At 44.4% G+C, this 14,945-nt stretch overlaps 2 protein-coding genes across 10 annotated transcripts in view; one reads left to right on the plus strand and one right to left on the minus strand.

Moving 5' to 3' along the window:
- Positions 1–3,454, plus strand: part of PLPP6 (phospholipid phosphatase 6) — a 3,685-nt gene extending 231 nt beyond the window's left edge. Inside the window, 2 exon segments of the mRNA XM_029919773.1 lie at positions 1–1,759; positions 1,982–3,454. The exon segment at positions 1–1,759 is cut by the window's left edge and continues 100 nt beyond it. Of these exon segments, the coding sequence (XP_029775633.1) occupies positions 1–749 (749 nt within the window). The 3' untranslated portion in view covers positions 750–1,759; positions 1,982–3,454.
- SPATA6L (spermatogenesis associated 6 like) overlaps positions 1–4,115 on the minus strand; it is a 55,121-nt gene extending 51,006 nt beyond the window's left edge. For 5 of the 9 annotated variants that reach the window (XM_029919770.1, XM_029919767.1, XM_029919766.1 and 2 more), the window contains exon 1: positions 3,953–4,115. In XM_029919770.1, the coding sequence (XP_029775630.1) occupies positions 3,953–3,991 (39 nt within the window). In that variant the 5' untranslated portion in view covers positions 3,992–4,115. Of the gene's footprint in view, positions 1–140; positions 160–3,952 lie in introns of those variants that run through there. The other 4 variants (XM_029919771.1, XM_029919763.1, XM_029919772.1 and 1 more) reach the window with 3 other exon arrangements.
- Positions 4,116–14,945: the final 10,830 nt, after the last annotated feature.

Raw genomic sequence — 14,945 nt, forward strand, 5'->3', positions numbered from 1 at the left:
GCGCGCCGGGCTTGGACCCCACCTGCACCCGGCTCCGCGCGTCCGAGAGCCCGGTGCACCGCCGCGGCTCCTTCCCCCTGGCCGGGCCGGGCCCCTCGCAGGCGCCCCCCGCCCCGCTGCCCGAGGAGGACCGCATGGACCTGAACCCGTCGTTCCTGGGCATCGCCCTGCGCTCCCTGCTGGCCATCGACCTGTGGCTGTCCAAGAAGCTGGGGGTGTGCGCCGGGGAGAGCTCGTCCTGGGGTAGCATGCGGCCCCTTATGAAGCTGCTGGAGATCTCGGGCCACGGCATCCCCTGGCTGCTGGGGACCCTCTACTGCCTGTCCAGGAGCGACAGCTGGGCCGGGCGCGAGGTGCTCATGAACCTGCTCTTCGCCCTGCTGTTGGACCTGCTGCTGGTGGCCCTGATCAAGGGGCTGGTCCGCAGGCGCCGCCCAGCCCACAACCAGATGGACATGTTTGTCACCCTCTCGGTGGACAAGTACTCCTTCCCCTCAGGCCACGCCACCAGGGCCGCCCTGGTGTCCCGATTCATCCTGAACCACTTGGTACTGGCCATTCCGCTGAGGGTGCTGGTGGTACTCTGGGCTTTCATCTTGGGCCTCTCCAGGGTCATGCTGGGGCGGCACAATGTCACCGACGTGGCTTTTGGCTTTTTTCTGGGCTACACGCAGTACAGCATCGTGGACTATTGCTGGCTTTCACGGCACAATGCCCCGGCCCTCTTCCTACTGTGGAACCAACAATGACACCACCTCATCTGTCAGGGCACCAGGAGATCTGAAGGTTTCCACGTGCCGCAGGCTGACAAAAACCATCAGCTACTCCTGCTCGTCCCTCTAAGGACATTTGAGGTTTCCTTTGAGATTTCAGGTGTCATCCCATCTTGATGGCTTGCTAGGCCGGAGAACGTGCTGGCCATGAGGACCACAGCCGTTTAATGAAAGGCAAAAAACAAACAAAACAAAAAAAACCTCTCTGCTATATATTTATTCAACAGTGATTTCTATCTCCAGGACAACTGCAAAGAAAACAAGCTGGGGTGATTATAATACTGCTGTTTTTTAAAAGTTGACATCAGTAAACTTTGCGCTTTGTAGTTATCCTGTAAGTCAATATGCCACCTGTAAAGTGAACTTTGGGAAAAAAGCAAAACATGGTCTTCCTTCTGTAAATGTACATGCAGATGAACCGCCTACTAAGCCCGGTTCTTCTCCTGAGGTGGATTTTAGACAGAATTTTAAGAGTCTAAGACATAGGTTTTTCTCACTGACTCCCTGACAGTCTGTGGCCACAGTGTCTTCTTACTCCCCATTTTCTTGATAAGCTTTTTAAGTTTATTGCCTCTTCCATCTTTGTGAATTGGGTAGCGAGAAGACAGGTTACAGTTTATATCATTCTTTCCTTTCCCTTCACCTTCTCAAAAATTCTTTAAATAGATGTTTATTTCCCAGTACTCTAAGAATGTCTCTTTGCATTCAGAGAACAAGCCAAGAACCTACTTGAAGAAGAAACACTTCATATAGTTATGGGCATATCTACAGTGCCCATGGAAAAAGGATGGGACTGTGACCAAATGCTTGATTCTGTTGATGACAAATAGCACGGCATGACAGAAGGCAGAAAAACTCATTGAGGACGTCAGCAACCGGGTCTGGGCGCGGGCTTACCACAGAGATGTCAGTGGGCCAATATGGCCGTACATGGGAGTCTTCTGCGCATTACCTCTCCTGATAAGAAATGATGCTTCTGTACTAAGGTAACAAAATAGGAAAATAACTTGATTCTTTGCAGTGCAAGAGCATACACTTGCTCATATGTACCACAGGGATGACCCTGTATATTATCTTTTTTCGTATGGAATTCCATTTCCCTGTATGCAGCACCCTTTAGGTAATGGTATTTGACTTGAAACTCATCAGGGGAGCCCCCTGCTACACCAGGCACAAGGTATAACTCACTCTTAAATTTCTCTTTACAGTGACCTTTACATTTAAAGCGGTTTGTCCACGATGCCTCCCCAAATCACAAGACCAAAGACCGCCAAATGCAGGATAGACTCTGCTCATTATTCTTGGACCAGGAAAGACCAAAAAAGGGTATAGGCTTTAAATGCTGCTCTCCCTGAAAAACAAGAACCTTTAAATTACCCATGGAACTGGTGTTTTCAGATAATGATGAATTATGTTGACGTTTATGAAGAGGAAGGATTTGGCCTTTGTCACATAGAAGGGAACACTGGAATCTGGAGAATAGCATGACAAGTAGGCTCTGATTGGGTGGAGTGTGAACTTTCTGAGCAGGAGAGGCACACTGTTAGAGGAACTCCTCAGAGTAAAATAAAGTCCTTTGCATCCCCACAACACCCTGAACATGGACTACCTCTTCTCTCGCTGAACCAGCCCCACTGTAAAGCTTTAAGTGGTTTGCTTTATTGTTTAATCTTAGAGGGGTCTTTGTTTTAATCCAGCAATATTCAGGCCAGCTATTTTTAGAAGCAATGACATTCATTGACTTTTGCAGTGTTCACAAGTCTCAATATTGAGGGCTCAAAGCTAGGCTTATCTTCTGCTCCCTGGTTATACTTCTGAAATTCCGCATTTTAGTTGTTCGGACCTGACTTCGCAGGCTTTTAAAGCACAGATCAACTCAACTCATGTTGCTGAAGCACTCTAGGCACGGTAGCGTAGAAAACTGATTTTACTGTAATCGTACACTGAGGAATGCTTTTTAAAAATTAAAATAAAATTAACCAATCATGTTGAACGAAGCGAGATGGAAATTTGTTTAATTTTTTCCTTGATGAGCAGGAAGACTGACTTATCACTCAGCTCCTCAAGAACTCCTTCCTCTTACTGCAAAGTTTTGGGAGTTGGCACTTGATGTAGCACAATTGACAAAGTCTGGTCCTATTTGCTATTAGCAAAGTGAGACAAATCCAGGAAATGTTTATCTTTCAGAACTGCATGTATGATGAAACCATAGCACTTGTCACTTGTATGGAGGCTGACAGATCTTCCATGGCCATAACCTGTTGGCACTGTGCTTGTAATCACGGCCAGTGGAGACACCCCTACAGCCGCCCGACAGTCTGTCACCAACTACAGATGGAAGGATTGGAAAATACAAGCTGATCTCAAAGAAATGCCTGATCTCAAACAGGAACAATGCAGTCACTCTGCCATGGCACCTCACTTAAGCAGGATTCAGTGGACAATTATAAAACAAGTGTTGGTTGATTGACTTCCAGTTTGGAATTAGCAAGCTAGAGCCATCTCTAGAGGAACTACCTTAGAACATATTCAATTGGTTCATAGAAGTGGCACATTATCAGGAAGTCATTGGGCTTTAATGAATGAAATTAAACTCTTCCCTTGTTATTTAAAGGAGAGGTTTTTTTTAATTCTTTCACAAATCTTTATCCTGGAAAAAATTAAATTCTTCTTGGACTTAATGCAAGGTTGTTATTATTAATTATTATTATTATTATTTTAATTTTAGAGAGCACACGCAGTAGGGGAGAGGGATAGTGGGAGAAAGAGACTCTTAAGCAGTCTCCTGGCCAAGCACAGGGCCTACAAGGGACTCCATCCTATGACCCTGGGATCATGACCTCAGTGGAAATCAAGAGTCAAACACTCAACCAACTAAGCCACCCAGGCGCCCCCATTATTTTAAAGTAACAGAAAATTTTACGATAAAGCTAAGTCCTTTGGGGGATGGGGGGTGGGGAGGAGTTGGAAGGGGCTGGGCTGAATTAAAAGTTTCGAAATCAGGGAAGACCAATGTGGAGAATCTTAAGAACAGAGACATACGATCTGCCCCGAAAGATAATGATGTGTGTGGTGAGGTGGGTAGGAGGTGGTGAGAATAATCAGGACCATTTAGGAACCCTGGGCAGAGACTGCGATTTGGGGCAAGGAGTGGAGGGAGGTCCGTCGACTTCTCTTACCACCCGGATCTGAAGTTCCACCACCACCTCCAGAGGCATGGTCCCCTGCGTGGGCGAAACGCACTGGAATGAAAAGATCCTTTTGTGCAGAGGTTTGGGCCGATTTTTCTTAGTTAAGCTCACTCCCTAGGGCACAAGTTCCCAGCAGCTTCCCCAGGCCCTGTATCCCCGGATCCCCCCATCCGTCCCCCGCTCCGCCGCAGCCCAGGTTCCTCCCACCGGGACGGGTCTCACACCGCGGGAGCCGGAGCCAGGGCTTCCAGAAGGCGGAAGCGTCGCGTTGCCATGGACGCTCAAACGCGCGACCTTCCACCTGGAACGCGCGAAGGCCCTTCTGCGCAGGCGTGCGCGCCCCCGCTGCCCCGCTTGGAACGCGGCGCGCGCCCGAAGTGGGCTTCCCGGGTGGTAAGCTGGCGGGAGAGCCCCCTATGGTGCGGGCTCGGCGGCTGGATCTGGAGCTGCCGAAAGGGTGCCAGGTTCCTTTCCCCCAACCCTTTCCATCACCTCCCTTTACGGCCCCCATCGCTTTGTGTAAATGTTCCTATTCTGAAAGGGGATCATTAGCTCCGTTATCACTGAAGTGCTACCCATTTTGAGTAGCTTTATGACCAGCAAGGCCCATAATTTTATTAACAGTTCAGTGAATAGAGTAGCCTGTCCCGAAAGGTACTCCCTTGCTTATGAAACGTTATGTCCTTCTGTTTGATTTGGGAAACATGGCCCCCTTCAATAATAAGAAATTAGCATGTGTGCTTATTAGAAATACAAGGGTAATTCCCACAGAGATTTAAACGTTTGTTTCCCAGGTTAGCCACAATAGAAATATTTGTCCGTCTCTTTTCTGGCGTTTACTTCACCTGAAGCAAGCAGAGAATTACTTTCTCTCCCGGCGGGTAGTTACAGTGGTTGCTAACGACAGGGCCCCACCCCAAAACCATCCGAGGGGGCAGGCAGAGCACAGGTTCTTCCCGTAGGAGAAATTGCGTTTTTGTCCATTCACTGTATTTAATAGACAAAAACAAAGGAAAGGAGGAGGGAGGGGCTGCTTCTAGCCAATGCTGTCTCTGGAAAGAAACCTTCAATTGTGATGAGTCATGGATTACTAAATTTAGGGAGATGTAGGCAGAAATGCAAGTGCACAAAGACGTCCTGAGACAAGAGTTAGGCCTTCGCGTTGGTAATTGCAGTTCCTTTCCCAGAAACAGAAAGACTCAGTATGATGAAGGAGGGTGTATTATGTCCTTATCCGATCTCCGTCTGCATACCAAGAAACACATGGGGGTGTGCTTGATCCAGAGAATGGATTTGTTGGCTCACGGCAGCGTGCCGGCACCCAGACCAGAGCAGGGAGATACAGGACACCAGTAAGTCACCACCAGCAATGCTAAGTCATCAAGGAGAGTCACAACCAAAACAGATAATAAATAAGATGAACAGAGGAATAAGTGGGATGAAATAAATAGATGAATAAATGAGGGGACAGGGACACAAGGGAAGGGAGGAATCAATCTTTACTGAGAACTTGCAGAGCCCTACGGGTTGTATATGCTAATTCATTTCATCTCCACATGAACTCTTGGAGGAAGATACTCTCCTTGTTTTACAGCTGCAGGATCTGAGGCCAAACAGCCTTTTCCCCACGGTCACACCGCCAAAGGGAAACAGCCACACCTGAGTCCTGGTGTGCCCTGCCACGTCCCTGCCCCTGTGGATAGAAATCCTATTGACCCCGACAGACACACTGTCCTATCCTGTGTTCTTACTAGTCTTGATTGGACTCTCCTTGCTTGGCTCCTAGGATACAGCCCTCTTCTGGCTTCCCTTCAACTCTCTGGCCATCTTTCTCTCTGTTCATCTTCCTCTACCTGGCTATCCAATGTTTCCAGGTCCTTTCCTTTACATAATCTTTGCCCTTTGCCTGGAGTGACATACAATATAGCATGGATAAACACAGGATGCAGATTTACACATCTCACCCAGGCCTTCTGACAAGGAGGAAGCTCACTACTATATATTTATATTTATTTATCTCCTCTTTGTAGCAGCTGCTGCAGTAGCAGTCTCACATTTGTTCCTGTGATTGTTATTTGTCTCCATAAACTGTGCGCTTTGCTGGCTGAGAGTTTGTATTCTAAATACCTAGCTTAGCAGATAAACAGCTCTGAAGAGATATTTAAATGCAGAGCAGGTCAAACCAGTCTGTAGAGTTCATTGTGCATGGGGAAGGTGTACCCACTTGTTGGAGGAGGTCACCAAGAAGACGTGACCACGGACTGACCCGCAGGCTGGACCAGGGCAACCAGAAGCTCCTCACCCGCCTCCACTGTCCTTGGAATGTACGTTCTCCCCACCATTCCACAGTGGCAGTTATTTCAAGAACACAGGCCTTGAGAGAGCAAAATGCTGTTAGACCATCTGGATGGTAAATGTGTCTGAATCCAGTTCCAGCCTCTAAATAAACCTCTAGCTTCTGGTGGGTGGGTGCAGACATCTACTCATCTGTGGCCGCCTAAGACAAGCCTCCTGTGTAAGTCCCCTGGCTTATTCAAGCTGCCACCTACTCATCTTGTGTGGCCTGCCTCTTCCCTCAGTCTCTCACTGTCCTCCACATCTAGGAGCCACGTTCAGATTTCACCCAGGAAAGCTCCGAGTTGGGAACCAACACCACATCAGGGCAGACAAAATAGCACTTTGTAGCTAGCACTCTTTTTTTTAAATTTTTTTTTTCGAGATAGACAGAGTAGGGGAGGGATAGAAAGAGAGGGAGACACAGAATCTGAAGCAGGCTTCAGGCTCTGAGCTGTCAGCACAGAACCCCAGATGGGGCTCGAACTCATGAACTGCAAGATCATGCCCTGAGCACAAGTTGAACCAAGAGATCATAACCGACTGAGCCACCCAGGTGCCTGCTTTGTAGCTCGCACTTTGCAGGTTCTCACTAAGACTGATTCCTCCCTTCTATTACACTAGCTACTTCTGCTGTCTGCCGTGGAGGCCTATCAACTGAGTTGATGAGGAAGATTTATACTCTGTTAATTTCCCCCACTGGGGTCACCTGAGCTTCCATGGAGACGTGGAAGTTTCTATCATGCATAGGGCCTCTGGCCTGTCTTGGAGAGTAGTCCATCATTGAGACTGCCACCTTGGCAGAAACAAACCCCACTGAGCCACGTCTGTCCCCACAGTATTTCTGCACTGCAGGCTGGTCAGTAGTGATATCGGCACTGCAGAAATGACACATCAGCACATTCTGGCCACTGCCAAAAAAAAAAAAATGGCACATGTCCCAAATGGGAATTTTCCAAAGAGTTAATTAGCAAAGAACAAAGGTGTAACAGTCAGATAATTATGGTTGCAAATTTTCCATTTAACTAAACACATGAATTATAGGACACTAAATTATAAACATCCCTCAAATAATGTAGAAAGGAGTATTCATATGGAGAAGGACACTATATATAAAAAAAAATAAGGCTCCAATCTCAGGGATGTTGGTAGGAGTGTAAATACATATTATGCATTAATTTTCTGTAGTTGCTGTAATGAATTACCACAAACATAATGGCTTAAAACAAGACGCATTTATTATTATTACTAGTTCTGTGGGTCAGAAATCCAACACAAATCTCACAGGGCTAAAAGCAAAGCTAAAAGCCAGGCTGTGTTCCTTGCCTTTTTCATTTCTTTGTTTCTCCAGCTTCTGGGGTCACCTGCACTCCTTGGCTTCTAGCTCCCATCCTCCATCTTCAACGCCAGCTAACTTGAGCTAACTCCTCACACTGACGTCTCTCTGGTTCTCTCTTCCACTTTTAGGGATCTTTATGGTTACGTTGGGCCCATCCGGATAAACCAGGAAATTTCCCTATCTTTTTTTCATGTTTATCTATTTATTTTTGAGAGAGAGAGACAGAGCATGAGCAGGGGAGGGGCAGAGAGAGAGGAAGAGCGAGAGAATCTCAAATGGGCTCCACGCTGTCAGCACAGAGCCTGATGCAGGGCTCAGTCCCACAAACCATGAGATCATGACCTGAGCCAAAATCAAGGGCTGGGTCTCAAGGACTGAGTCATCCACGGGCCCTGATAATTTCCCTATCTTAAGATCTTGATTAGCAACCTTAATTCTATCTTAATTCCTGTTTGTCATGGAAGGTAACATAGTCATAGTTCCAGGAATTAGGACGTGGATAACTTTGGGGGTTATTTTTCCGCCCACCATGTATAACCTCTCTGGAGAGCAGTTTGTTAATTGTTTACCGAAATTTTTCATTCAACTCAGCAATTGTACCTCTAGGAATGGGTGTGTATGGATGTACTTTCACACACACACGCACGCGCGCACACCCACATACACACATACACAAATACACTGCAGCATTATTTGTAGTTAAAAAAAAAAAGACACTGGGGGCGCCTGGATGGTTCAGTCATTTGAGCATCCAACTCCTGATTTTGGCTCAGGGCATGATCCCAGGGTCATGGGATCGAGCCCTGCATCAGGCTCCATGCTGAGCATGAAGCCTGCTTAAGATTCTCTTTCTCTCTCTCTCTCTCTTTCTCTCAATCCCTGTACCACTCTCCACCACTCATACTCTCTCTAAAATAAAAAAAAATTAATAAAGATACTGGAAACCACCTAAATATTCATTATATAGGGTCATATTCAATCAATTATGGGTAAGCCGCAGATGGAATATTATGCAACACGGAAGAAGAATGACTCAGAGCTTCACATCCCAGCAATAAGTACTCTCTAAAATCTAGAACTAAGGGGGCAAAAAGCATTGAACAAAAAAACGTGTGGAGTATGCTGCCATTTGGAAGAGATCAGGCATATGTGTACATGCAGGCTTAGAATATTCCTGATAGGATACGCTAGAAACAGCTAATAGTGGATGCCTCTAGGGAGGGACCTAGAGTAGAAAGAGGGAAGGAACTTCCTTATTATTGAATATCCGTAGGTATTGTTTTAAAATATTTTTGCCAAGTATTTGCATTACCTAGTTCAAAAAGGAAAACAAAACAGGTAGAAAACAGAAAACAATAAAAAGGCTAAATCTGGCTAAATTAGGAGGGCCAGGAACTAGATTCTTCAGCTCTCTGGGCTGCATCATAGATACTGCGTGTCAAGGAAACATCCACGCAAGTGTGGTTGCTCTTCTGCCTCCGGTGCGGGATGTCTTATCGGGCGATCCGTGGCTGTCTCGGGGCTCCTACAGCTCCTGAAATGATAGACAACGTTTCCTCCATGTGCGTATGTGCATTTCTCTGGAAAGGGAGGCTGTCGTTCTCAGTCAGTCTGGAAGGCACGGAGTTAGTCAAATCAGGTTTTAGAATCCATGGGCTGCCCTCCATCCTGCCGTCAGTTCCTTGCACAGTAGAAAGAGGGGTCACCGGGTTCTCTGACCAAGCAGCAGGTAGGGAAAATGGGGCTCTTCTCTCCAGAACATTCATGTCCACTTATTAGAGCAAAGTGTCTCTCCAAGGGCAGCCGTATTCAATAACAGGTGGAAAAGATCTCCAAAGTCCTGTTCTGGGCCAGTAGTTTATGTCTGGACTCGGATCCATTCGATAGGCCTACATTCTTTTGATACAGTGAATTATTCATTACCAAATGTGAATAACACCAGCAGATTGAGTTTCCAAAGTGAGTTGTTCATTAGCATTTGTGAGAAATGCCTGAAAAGAAGAAAAAGAAAAGATCCAAGAATACGAGAAACAATCTGGATTATTTCAGCAAAGATGCGTTTCCAGATCACTGATTTTTTTTTAAAGCACAGACCCAACCTCCAGACCCCCAAAATAATTGTTTTATATCTGCCTTCTCCAAAATCTTTCTGTGAAATGCTAACAGTTTTTTTTTCTTCCAGTTTGATAGACGAACGAGAAAAGTTTACCTTTTAACTTTTACTATGAATGTATAACAGAGCTCAGTGAACTATATGCTGGCCCTTTTCTCGATTCTCATGAACTGCACAAAGATGAAGTTTATATTTTTAAAAAGTTAAAGAATGCACTGATTAATCTTAATGTCACTGAAAATGATATCTTGCCTCCCTATGTGATTCGTAGAAAGCACCTTATGCCAAGAAAGCTGATGTTAAATCTAATCAAGCCACTCAGGCTGCACTGTCTAGTAAAATAGCCACATACAGATATTTTAAGTTTAAATTAACTAAAACTAAATAAAATTTAAAATTCAGTTCCTCACTCACACTAATCACATATAAAGTGCTCAATAGCCACATGCAGCTAGTGGCTACTATACTGAACAAGGCACGTAGAATAGTTCCATCATCACAGAAACTTCTATAGAACTAACTTAACTTATTAAAGGAAATATGGCGGCAGTAGAGAAACATGTTGGCGACAATACAAGGAAGCAAACAGATATATCTGGAACGTGGGACATTCTATAGGACAACTGATCCCGTTAGTCTACAACAAGTCAATGACATTGAGGAAGGAGGGGAGAGAAAAAGCTGACAGCTCAGAGCCTGGAGCCTGTTTCAGATTCTTCTCCCTCTCTCTCTGCCCCTCCCCCCACTCATGCTCTGTCTCTCTCCCTCAAAAATAAGTGTTAAAAAGTAATAAAATATGTACTAGTAAAATGATCTGATGTCTAAGATTTTGTTTTCAAATACTCCAGTAAATGAATAAAATAAATAAAAGGAATGGATGAAGCAAATGTGGCAAAACCTTCATTATTGTTGATCTGGGTGATGGATATATACAGTGGTTATCATAATTCTAGATTTTTTGTGTATAAAAATATTCATAATAATAATTTTAAAATATTTAACATACACTTAAGAAAACTGATCATATCCTATGTGAACCTGTTTCTGTCCTAAAATAACCCACCAAGAGAATTCTTAGTCACATCACAATGAAATGCCTTACAGTAGAATTTTCACACACACTTAACGAGAAAACAGGGTGGGTCCATTTACCCCAAAGGCAGATCTGAAAATTACCGACATGTATAATACTCTCCAAACAATTCAGCGGGAAACCCACTTAAAGAAAAAAGCACCACTGTATTATAAGAATAGTGGCCTTTGCATAAATATACAAAATAGGAGCTGCCAATTTGAGTATTTCTTTAAGTGCACATACTTCTCCAGAATTTTCCCCAAGTATCCAGGAAAGCTTTCAAGGAAGGAATTAAATAGCAATTGAACAGCTTTTAACAATCTTGAAGTCATTTGGGATCTGGACTCACACATGGAATCTATTTCACAAACTTTATTAGAGTTTATGAGTCAGACTCATATGTTACTCTGGCTTCTACTTTGATTCACTGACTTTTGTAGGCTCCGTACTTATTTAATACCACACAAACTCTTCCACAAAGACTGCCCTTGGCATTCTGGACAACAAAGTCCATATCCTTGCATTTTAAAGTAATTTCTTTTCAAGAAAAACTAATTTGCTCCTTTGAGTTTCAGCTGACTAGTTCTATGTCCATGGGGGCAGTAGGCTAATTATGACCCAAAGCAGTTTCCAAGGAATTACATTTATTATCTAATATAAGAAATAGAAAAAAGTTTGATTTAGTTCCAAGACTTGTAAAATGTATCCACTGAATGTGGGCACGGGATTTAGGCCCCAAATTCTGCAATGGTTAAGATGATGTCATTATACCCACCCTTTCTTCCCCTACCAAAATGTACCTCTTTTCATTCCTTTTTCACCTTCTGTCTGTAACTAATCCTACACCTTTCCTCTTACCCGTGTTTCCATTTGCTCATTCATCATGCATCGATTCAACACAAATTTATTGAATACCTACTATATGCTAGGTACTGTTCAGGACGATGAAGGTATAATGGTGAACAAGAAACAATCCATGTCTTTGTGGGCTTTATATTCTAGTGGGGGGTGAAATATAATAAACAAACATAAGATAACAGGATGATAAGTACTAGGCAGGAATTTGGGAGTTGGTGAGAGAGAAAGTGATAGGTTAGAGAGGGAATAAGTACTAATTTAGACCTAATAGAATAGCCTCTCTAAGGGTGTGACATTTGATCTAAGATCTAAAAAGAAAAGCATGACCGCTAGCTGGACTTTCAAGTACTACAGAAAAAATGTCCCAGGGATGGGAGCAACAAATGTAAAGGGCCGTGAGTCAAGGAGGGAATGGATATGTTTGAGAAACTGAAAGGAGGCCATGAGCATACTAAGAGAGATCTGGGCAGGGGGCAGAAGGGGTTAAGAGGTGACATTGAAGAGGCAGCTGGCATTAGATGACATGGGAACTCAAAGTTATGGCAGATGATGTGATTGCCTACCCAATAGCCGTAAGCCCTCTTCCTTGCTAATGGGGCCCCAGTTTTGCTAGGGAATGAATCATAATTTATTTAAGCCAGTTCTGGACAATGAGCTATAAGGGCGAAGTCCCTGGGAGCTTCTGAGAAACATTTTTGTGTCTAATAGTAGAGCCATAAGTAAATAAAGCTGTTTGCCACCTCTCTCTTCCTGCTTTGGCTGTTGTCATGTTTTGATGTGATGTACAGAGCTGTGGCAGCCATCTTGAAACCATGACAGGCCTGGGGATGAGGGTCAACAGACTTAGGATGGTGCAAAGGATGGAAAGAACTGGAGTCCTGAGGACATCGCCAAACTGCTAAACCAATCCTTTTTTTAAAATAAAAAAATTTTTTTAATGTTTTTTATTTATTTTGAGAGACAGAAAGACAGCACAGCAGGGGAGGGTCAGAGAGGGAGACACAGAATCCGAAGCAGGCTCCAGGCTCTGAGCTGTCAGCACAGAGCCCAACGCGAGGCTCAAACCCAGGAACCGTGAGCTGAAGCCGGATGCCTAATTGACTGAACCACCCAGGGGCCCCTGCTAAACCAATCCTGAGAACACCTATCTTTACCCTTTGTTGTTAAATAGAAAATAACTTTCCTTATGGCTTAAGTTTCCATTAGCTGGGGTTTCTATCATTTGTGTTGAAAGCATTTAAATGACACAACAGGGGCGTGGCACGATCTGATTTATAGACACATATTTTCAAATCTCTTTGGCAACTGTGTGAAGAGATTTGTAAGTAGCAAAAGTGGAACAGAGGCATGGAAGACTAGAGTACTAGCCGTGTATAGGAGTCCTGAGGAAGGATCACGGTGTCCTGGGCTAGGAAGGTAGCATTACAGCTGGAGAGTGGACAGACTCAAGATGTGTTTTAGGGTAAAAATAACAAGATTTGCTGTTGGTTCACATATGGGGGGGATGGTGAAAGAGAGGGGATGAATTAAAGCCGCCTTCTGTTGGAACTGGTGGTATTATTGCTTACTGATACAGAGAAGATAGGGGGAAGTTTAGGGAAGGAGTGGAATGAAGAGAGGCTTTTTCTGGGAAATGTTAAATTTAAGACGTGCATTCAAAGGGAGATGCCCAGTCAGCAAGTAGACACATGAGTCTGAAACACCAGGGGCAGGTCGGGCTTGAGTTTCAATTAGGGAGTTGTCAACACGCAGATGTTAATTTAAAGCCACAGGAACAGACCAGGTCTTCCCCACTGGCCAAAATTTGAGGAACTTTAAAATTAGAGGTCATTTAGAAGGGGAAGCGACTGCCAAAGAGCCTGAGAAGTAGTGAGACAGGTATGAGGAAAACCAATAAAAACAATACTTAACTGTTATATTGAGCTTGCTTAAAAAAAATTTTTTTTAATGTTTTAAGGTTTTTTAATGTATTTTTGAGACAGAGCATGAGTGGGGAAGGGATAGGGTGAGGGAAACACAGAATCCGAAGCAGGCTCCAGGCTCACTCTGAGCTGTCAGCACAGAGCCCGTCCAGGGGCTCAAACTCACAAGATGATCTGAGCCGTAGTCCCCCGCTTAACGACTGAGCCCCCTAGGGCCCCTATATTGAGCTTACTTTAAGCCAGGCACTGCTCAAAGCACTTTGTGTCTTCATGGAAACAGACAAAAAAAAAGTGTTTTCCCTTTCTTTCTTTCTGTTTTCTCCTGTGGCTTTTCCTAACCTAAAAGGCTTAGGCACAGTTCTTCTCAACTTTTATTTGTAATTATTAAGGTATATATGCACTGAAAAATATCTAAACAGCTTAACACAGAAAAGCTAAAAAAGAAAAGCGAAGAAACTCAGAAACTTTCCTTCCCAGCCTCATCCACCATCATTAACAATTCTTGTTTCCCCTCCAGGAATTTTCTATACACACGCACACAAACTGGCTCATTCTCTTGATATACACACAAATATATATATATGTATATAAAATACTGCAAATTGTTTTTTAACTCACATTTTAGAGATTTTCTGTATCAGTACATACTTCTCTACTCTACAATACTGGCAATATCGTATTGTATTAATATACCATAATTTAAGTTCCTCTATTGATGGGTAATTAGATTGTTTCGTTGTTTTTCCTTGACACACACACACAAACACACACACGGAATGCTGCAATAAACATCTTTGTAAATAAGTCATTGGCTATTGGTACAAAAATAAGTTGGGTAATTCCCAGGTAGTGAAACTGCTGATTCAAAGCCCTTAAGCCACTGACAAATTACCCTCTCCAAAAAAGGTTACATAAATCACATTCTTTTTCAACAAGCATTTCCTCACATCTTGTCACATCTTGACAAACTTCAAAAGTTTGTCGATCTCCGAGATTGAAATAAATGGCGTCTCGTTTTTATTTGGGTCTCTGTAATTCCGGGTAGGGAGGGCAGCAGTGTGCGACGCTACCCATACACGCTTTGAAGTTAGACACCACCCCCCGGCCCCCGGCTGATCATAGCTCCTCTCCTTCCAATGTGAGACCCTGGGCCCATCGGGGAGGTCTCCTCGTCTTCAGGACTAAACGAGATAACTCAGGAACACGGGCTTCGGCCGCTATCACCCGCCCTCGTCCTCATCAGCCGCCCTCACTCGGGTACTTCATCGCCGGCGCGCTCCTCCTCCCAGCCCAGTTTCGCCGAACTCCTCTAGCTCGGAACTCCCAAGTGAGGGAAGACT

This window comes from Suricata suricatta, chromosome 13, assembly GCF_006229205.1.
Source record: "Suricata suricatta isolate VVHF042 chromosome 13, meerkat_22Aug2017_6uvM2_HiC, whole genome shotgun sequence".
NCBI lineage: Eukaryota > Metazoa > Chordata > Mammalia > Carnivora > Herpestidae > Suricata > Suricata suricatta.